This window comes from Sitodiplosis mosellana, unplaced genomic scaffold (assembly GCF_009176505.1).
Source record: "Sitodiplosis mosellana isolate CC-2019 unplaced genomic scaffold, AAFC_SMos_1.0 Smas_scaffold_5811, whole genome shotgun sequence".
NCBI classification, from domain to species: Eukaryota; Metazoa; Arthropoda; class Insecta; order Diptera; family Cecidomyiidae; genus Sitodiplosis; species Sitodiplosis mosellana.
Window position 1 is genome coordinate 1 of NW_022601053.1, and position 8,959 is coordinate 8,959.

At 36.8% G+C, this 8,959-nt stretch overlaps 1 protein-coding gene across 1 annotated transcript; it reads left to right on the forward strand.

The window, feature by feature from the left end:
• The first annotated feature begins 99 nt into the window (after positions 1-99).
• On the forward strand, positions 100-6,065 carry LOC129572981 (uncharacterized). The gene is made up of 3 exons (XM_055453117.1): positions 100-976; positions 4,315-4,387; positions 5,327-6,065. Exons 1-3 carry the CDS (start codon positions 368-370, stop codon positions 5,983-5,985), a joined length of 1,341 nt encoding a protein of 446 aa, XP_055309092.1. The 5' UTR covers positions 100-367; the 3' UTR covers positions 5,986-6,065.
• Positions 6,066-8,959: the final 2,894 nt, after the last annotated feature.

An 8,959-nucleotide genomic window follows, 5' to 3' on the forward strand; every position in this document is an offset into this window, starting at 1 on the left:
ACAATATATTATTTACAACTGTGACATTTTTCGAACTTTCTCCAGAAACGATTCACTGCAAATGATAACTTTCAATTGTGCGTTGTCAGTTTGCTGTCAGAAAATTCTTCACATTGTGGTGGTCAAAAGTATCGTTCATAGTGGATTATAGGTTCAGTCAAATATTTGAGTCAACATACATATGGTATTAATACTGAATGATAGAAACGAATTTTGTAGATGAAGAATTCGCGGTTTCCCCCTAGCAATTTTGTGTGTGTGTGTTCATTTTTTCTTTAAATATTATTGCTTGTACTGAGAATGAAACGATTTTATTACAAAATATTTGCATGAATACAAAGACCATCCAAATGATCCCAATAGAAAAATGGTAACTACATGTACCGCATTTATTCTGTCGAAAACGGAAATCATCACGAATGCCCATTGCGTGTATGACGCCCCATATGTTCATGTGGTAGCTGGTACGAAAGTTGTATCAGATGCAAATCAGAAAATTAAAATCAAAGTGGAAAAAGAGAACTTTGCATATCATCCTCATTATAGTCATTCAGGAATAGTCGGTCCATTTGATATTGCCAAATTAACACTAGAAGAGCCGTTAGAATTCAGCGATACCGTTGGCAGTATCAAACTCGTGGACAAGGATTATAAATTGAATGATCCATCAGAAGTGGTCACTGTCTATGGGTATGGCGCGTTGAATTTACCAATGATATTGAGGCGTTGCGATGCGAACTATATATCTATTGTCGAACGGGCCATCACATTCAACGCAGATCAGACTTTGTACTTTACCACTGGCGAAGCTACGAACGATGGCGAAATTATTACACATGGTGATTCGGGTGGACCAGTCGTTTCAAAAACAAATGGCAAAATCGTGGGCATAACTACGGGTATAAATGGAACAACAGGTGGCCGCGGAATGTTCCTCCCAATTGCATCATTCCTTGATTTTATCCATGATCCAAAGGTATCTAATCCTAGGGGGATTTCTCACACAAAAAGTTTGAGCAAATGTTCAAAAATGTCTATTATTTCTTCTTTTTTATTGAAATTGTATGAAAATGTACTGAAATGACGATTTCGCTTGAATAAAAGTGTTCTGGAAGTGGGTTTTGGTGGATCCTCAGGATGGACCAGATCCGGTTTGACATTGCCCTGGCCCATCCTGAAGATCCACTCCCAGAACCGGGAGCAGTTCTGAACGATCCTTGAGATCCACCAAAACCCACTTTCAGAACAATTTCATTGAAGCATAATTCAAAAGTTCAGTGTAAATGTACATTTATTTACACAAATTGACAAAAATTGATCGAATCGGAAGAATTGAAGCAATTTTCCAAAAAAACTTCACCTAAAAATCGACTCATTTCTTCCCAGTGGGAAATATCTTGTCAGATGTCGCTATAGTGCTCCAATTGGTGTTTCATTTTAGTAAACAGACATCCACAAACACACAGACACAAGGTCTGTGTTCATTACACCAAAGTGTATCACGCACCAACATGTATGAGATTGGTTTCTCGCAGGCGTGCATGTATTCGTGTTCGGGATCCGCGCATGTGCACGCAACAGCGACGAACAGTGTGTAGCAAAAGAAATCTACATACATAAATGCTTCACAGCATGTTCCGCTGGAGTGTTTGTTTCGATACACACTGTATGTCGATGTTGCGAATATTTTTTTTCAAATTCTACTGTCGCTTGAGAGCGCGAGCTCATAATTCGTTAGAAAAAAATCATTAACTGTATTTATGTAGCCAAAACATATTTTTTTAGTTTATTAATTTCGTTGCACATAAATCGTTCAAAAGATACATTACTTAAGTGTTCACAAAGAAATTATCTAAGTGTTTGGCGGGCTCTCTAATTAAAGGCTGATGCCGTGCGTAGCCCAAATACCAAAGAGCCATCATCGAATGTGAACAACATCCAAGCGATCTCGCACCAACTTGACAAGAACAATAATAGGCAATGATAGAATCGGAACCTTTCAATGTATTGTCGTAAATGATGACCGAATTGTGGCAGACACGACTTTTAAAACGCGAGTCAATTTGCGTTAAAATAAAATTTAGATTGCTTGGATTGTTTTCAATATTCAATCCTTTCAGGAGTTGGTCGCGAATATCGTTGCAGCAAACAAAAATTAAAAATTCGTTATCATGATCTCGTATATGCTGCGCATAATATGATGTGGCATTTTTAATGTGATATGTTCCGAGAGATATAAGTTTCAAGTCTCCTTCGGTTAGCTGTGGAAAATAAAAGTCTGGAATGGATGATTTACCATTTCTATCGAATGTCACTGCTTGAAACTTGGGCAGATTCAATTGAAAAATTCGAGATCCAACAACGTTTTTCAAAATGTTCGGTTTATCAATGGACTGAAGCATCCTATTTGTTATATTTTCGGAATCATTCTTATCAGAAATATTTTTTTAAGGAATGCATTTATAATCGCAGCTCCAATGAGGAAATCATCGTGAAAGTGCTCAATCGAATAAGTATCCCATATTTGATTGAATAAATGCCAAAATTCTTTCATGGTTCCATTTCGAACCTCAACAACAAAACGACCTTTCGTAACGACTCTCGATTCGTTTGCCTCTTTGGTTTTAAACTGACTCTCTGTTTTGGTATTTAAAAGTTTCGGCATTTTAACTACGAATCCCCTATCCTCCAAAAACTTGACGGCATCTCTGAAACCTCTGTCCAAAATGAACACATCACCGGGCTTAAATATATGTGACAAATCATTAGAGTTAAATAATTTCATGATTATTGTGTCATCATTGTCAGTAGCTTGATATGGTCCAAATATATCTATAATTGTTCCGTCAGTAGAAACACACATCATAGGTTTAATTAAATTCCTTTTCTTTTGAACGCTATATGTTTGCTTTTGGAACTCATAATTAGTACTTTTATCGGTATAGATAAATGTTCCATCCCAAACTACAATCAATTAACTGCAATCACCGCCACAATATAACTCTCTGGCCATAAATGTTGGGTGGTCATTGATGAACTGTCGTGAAAGGTTCTGACTACCGAGATATAACGGACGAAATCATTTTTCAATGCTTCCCTGGCTTCATTGATATATTTTCGAAGAGTGTCTAAAGACACTTTCTCGATCAGAGCTAGCGATTCCTTTGTTTCACCTGTCCTCAGTTGGCGAAGATAATATCTAAGAGCGAAATGGGCCATTTTTCGTGCTTCGGTGTCATTTGAGCTACCTCGTCTTTGCAGCGATCTGTATAGTGATGGTGACTTGTACAAAATCGTATTGAATTGAGTTTGAGTTAAGCCAGTCGCCTTTTTGATATCTTTATCACTCATGACATCGCTCACTTCAGTTTCAATTTTTTTAGAACTTGTGCTCAATCATCTTCCTTGAATACATATGGAATTGATATGGCAATTCAATTAGCTCATTCCAATTAGGAGTGCTTAAATGATGATGGCATACGGCAGTTTTTGGTGGAATATAAAACTTGTGACTCATCATCACGGACTTTCTAATTGCTTGTGGAAACCGTTTGATATTTGTTTCCAAACAAGATGGAAATACGCAACAAGCTTCTGTAGCCGCACATCTTGGAATATTCAAGCGTATTCCGACTGTATTATAGCCCTGATCTGTAATTGAGAATCCCAAAAATTGCTTTTCGTATCACATTGCTTGAGATTTCAAGTGAAATAAAAATTACCACTATTTATTCGATTAAAAATGTCGTTCGAATCCATTTTGAGTGATTTTATTTATTGCGTTTGTGCATCATCACTTGTCGATTGACAATGGATAAATGAAATATTGAAATCTATTGAAAAGCAACGCGCATCATTCTGTGCATCGAACATAACGGTATTTTGTTTACAAACAACACGCAGCTACCGCATACACCATAAGATGCATTCGGTCAGCTGTAGCAATGAGTGGCGAATCGTTGTCCGTGTAATCATTCATATAAACGGGTGCCGTACATGTTTTGATTTGTTGAGAAACATTCAATCGCAATAGCGGCGATGTGACAGCATTCAGTCATAGCACACAATTCGTCACGATTGTAGGAATGAGTGAGGATGCATTTGTATATGTGTTTGTGTTCGATGGGTGGATTACGCATTGTTATTGACATGCGGCACCTCTTTCGGGATATTTTTCGACTGGGAAACTGTCTTGGATGTTCTTTATAAGAATTCATTCATTTTTTTTCGTGAGAAATCCCCCTAGATCTAATCTCAATGCCCCAATTTGCATTTCAATAACGCGAACAAAATGTATTTTTGCTTTTATTACAGAGCGTGAAACCAATTCCACCTTCGCTTACACCTAACGAAGCTAAATTTATAGCCGATATAGCGGTACCTGGAAGTAAGTGTTAATTTGAAATTTGAATTAAATCAATTTATTATCTGGTTTCTAACGTCACTTTTAACCCTTTGACGACCAATGGGACACATATGTCCCATTTTGTTTTTCATCTGTAATAACTACATTTTTTAACCAATTTTAGTAAAAAGAGAATTTTAGTAAAGTTTGGAAGAGAATTAATGTAGCTATCAGAAAATACCATAATATTGGATATTTATTGTAAACGCAATTGGATAGAACACTCTAAAGTCAAAAAATCTTAACTTTTTTTTCAACTTTCGCCAATTGCTATATAATTTTAACGGTGGAACTTTTAAAGCTGAAAATTTGGAATAATGTGCGAAAAAATGTGTTACTTTCCAAAAATCATCGACTTTATTTAGAAAAAACGTTTTTTCCACTTTTTATTGCGTTTGGCGATATATAATAATAGATATGTGTCCCATTGGTCGGTAAAGGTAAATAAATACCCCGTATTTCCCTGTATTTTGGCCATTATTCGCGAATTTTCAAACACAAAAATTTACAAAAATATCATTAAATTCGTGATTAAATGGGCACAACAAAGCACAATTCAAACCATTTTCGGTTCAAAACAATTCTGAATATTTTAAAAACGAAAAAGATTTTACACGTAGTTCTTATGGGAGACATATTTTTTTTCCATACAAAGGTAGTTACCGTTACCGACCAATAGGACATATATGTCCCATCATTGTTTTTATATTTCTAATTAAAAAAATTAATTTTTGATAAGATTTTTATTATCGTTTTTGGGGTCGCTGAGCACGAATCTGCGATCAGAATTGCAAAATTCCCATCCGTTCAATCTTGGTCGTCAAAGGGTTAATCTTCATTTTTTTTTCTATCGACGGCAAAATAGGTGATTTTTCATGATTCATAAACCAATACTCATCCTGTGATATTTTTCTATTACAGAATTTCTTACTGTCACCAAGGAAGCATATGCCAATGCCGACGAAGATGTTCAAATACAATTTGATGCAATCATTTTGTCGGAAACCGAGATTTTGACCTGTGCACATCATGTGCACGGCGCCCCATATGTCTATGTAACCGTTAATAAACTATCAAGAAATGCGACAGAACTTAAAGTCACTGAAGACCAGATAGAAATTCATGAGAAATACGACTTGTCGGGATGGACATTTGACGTTGCCAAGATTACACTTAAAGAACCGTTGGAGTTCAATGAGAACGTTGGCAGCATCGATTTGGTGGACAAACATTACAAATTGAATGACCCGTCCGAAGTAGTCTCTGTCTATGGTGATATGATATTGGATGGAGCAGAGAGAACGAGACGTTATGATACAAAGTATTTGAATGGCGCCATTTGCAAACCGAAAGTGCACCCCCTATTTGATGCAAATCATTTGATGTGTTACACTTTAGATGGAAGCATGGGAACTCCCTCTACGTTTGGAGGACCGATGATTTCGAAGAAGAATAACAAACTCGTGGGCATGACCATAATTCGTTATCCTGATCAGCCAGTTATTTTTCAACCAATTGCACCGTTGCTCGATTGGATCCGGAAGCCAAAGGTTAGACGTAATCAAAGGAGAAGAATATAGACTCGAAAAAAGGGGTTTCAAGCGCCTAAAAAAGCTGAATACCGTCTCTTTTTTTGCCCCTGTCATTTGATGTTCAACAAAAGAACCGAATAAATTTGAAAATTTGAGAAAAATGCATTTTAGTTTTCATTCGCCCATGCGCAGTTACGTGATTATGCAAAGTAATTGCGATATATGCGTATAGCACTGCACACTTTTTGTTGAAAAATGGCGAAATTTGCCGTAGAGAGCGCGCTTTCTTATGGACATTCCAATGGGGAACTGTTGACACCCTCTTGACGGTTTTTTTTGATAACAAGTAGTGTTAGACGCTGTTGTATTACGGCTTGCAATGCACGTAAAAATTGCACGTAAGTGTGAGCGAGATAGCATGAGTTTTGGGTATCCCAGTGAATAGGCACTACGGAACTGGTGAAATGATGGCTCAGTTTTATTCATAGCGTTTTGGAGGCGATGGACACATTATTTTTGCGGAATTCTGCTCGGAAATGCGAGTTCTGGCCATGTGTAGATTTTACCGTATAAATCAATGTGTAATTGCAGCCGCGGTCTGACCTCGGAGATTTTCATACAAATCTGCCATGTAGACGGTCGCAATACAGGCAAAAATCGAAAAAAAAATTATAAAAAAATGTTTTCAGATTCTAATAGAGTAATTTGTGTGGTTGGTATCATCGGCACATTAAAATTACCACTTAATTTTCACTCCGAAATCAAGTCACAACCAAAACCACCATTTGGATTAGTCATCATTCCAATGGACTTGGAAGTGTATCGTACATTTTTGTTTCAATTAAAGCTAGGGGGATTTCTCACGAAAATAATGAATGAATTCTTATAAATTTTGAAAAAAAATTCCAATTCTTCCGATTCGATCAATTTTTGTCAGTTCGTGTTACTCATGCTTTTGTTTTGTTGTTCGCAAATGATTTAAAACTCATTTTGAGAATCACGTCACCGAATGATGCCCGCTTATTCCAAATGGCCATTGACCAATTGCACGAATGGTGTATGCTCAACAAGCTGTACCTTAATCTGAAGAAATGTTTCGTCATGACGTATGCTAAAAACATCACCGTACGAAGATATGAATACACGATAAACAATGGGCAGCACATGTTTGGTAGAGTTGAGCTACACAGAGACCTGGGGGTCATTTTTGACGTGAAACTCACATTCGCCAACCACATCGATACAACAGTAGCTAGCGCCTACGGAGCATTAGGTTTTATTAAGCGGACACTGAAACACAAGTTTACTATAGAATCAGCAAAACTGTTATACTGTGCCTTAGTTCGATCGAAATTGGAGTATGCTAGTGTAGTGTGGCATCCGTATCACCAGTCATACATTAACAAAATTGAATCAGTACAGAAAGACTTTGTAATCTGGGCACTTGGGGGAATTTACCAAAGAGATGCTAACTACAGATTGCCATCGTACCAATTAAGATGTGATAATTTGAATATTCAACCGCTTTGGAGGCGGCGTATAAATGCCTCAGTATTTTTAATTTATGATCTCTTATTAGGAAAGTTGATTAGCGCAGCACTGAGGGAAAAAATTGTATATACTAGACGAGTAGACAATAGGAACCAAAGAAATGTGAGAAACAGAGATCTAGTTGGAATTGAGACTTTTGGTACTGACTACGCCCGTAACCAACCGTTTATTTTAGCGTGTAGGTATTTCAATAAAGTAAGACAAACGTTTTTAGACTCAGCATCGAGACAAATATTCATTAGAAATGTGGCAAATTTAGACAACAATGTATTTGAGGAACTATATGTTTAGAGGTGGTGAACACAATCGGTCGCCGCAGAACGCCACTTCGAAGTCATTAGGGCTGGTGGCTAGGTGATCCGATTCGGGGTGTGTCACTGCTTGCGTAAATTTATGGAATGTGTACAAATTGTATTATGCTATTCAGTCTGTGATTAGACGGTGAATAATGAGAAATATTTATAAATTAATTTACCTCTTATGCCGTTCCGATTAATTTCATCATCAACAATGCGGTAATGTGCCCGGATTCGTTGCACAAAATCGCTACCACGATTTATGGCATTCGGACGGAAATTGTGTAGAATGAAATTCCGCATTCTATTCTGATCGTTTGTGTTGACAAGTACCACCGTTTGATCTAAATTTTGAAAGAAATGTAAAGTTTCAACGTAATTAACAATTGATTTGTGATTTTTTTTTTGCAATTTTAAACCATTGAAGATATTTTTTGTCGCTTGAGATATGGCTTCTTTGCATGACATAAAATCATTTCAAACCAAAGATTGCTTCATACAAAAATCGTTACAACATTTTATGACCAAAAGGCTTATGAATCTTTAATATTTGGATGATTTATGCAATGTCGCTAACCATATGAATCACAAGAACTACTCACCATATGGCCGATATGTACGTGATGACCCTTCTTCGGAAATGTCAGAAGCCTCGGGAAATAAATCTTCATCGGATGATGATGGTGACGGTGGTGGTGTCGGACCTTTCAGATTTTCTGCTAAATTGTCTTTCCCGCTGCCTTTCAGGTCTTGTCTGGCTATGAATCTGGCAATTTCGTCATCGGATGCGTTTTTTGCTGGCTTTGTCATGACTATATTTTATATAAAATTAAAAGCAATTAAAAATTGTCCGCTGCTTTCTCAATGTTATACAAAATAACAAATGAATGGGCAAGCGGAATAATGAAACCTAATTCTTTTTGTAGAATGAAGAGCCCCTGAAAAAAAATTCAGTAAAAGTGCCCCACAAAAATATTGTCTGAATAAACGACACGTGAATTTGTTTTCATGCTAAAAAAATTCATGTACCACTTTTACTGAAAAAAGGTTTTTCTCAAGTGAAAAAAATTCTCTGTAATGCCACTAGTGATGGGCAATATTTACCCACCCGAATAAATACCGGGTATTTACCGGGTATTTATCGGGTATTTACCTGAAGGGCTGAATAAATACCC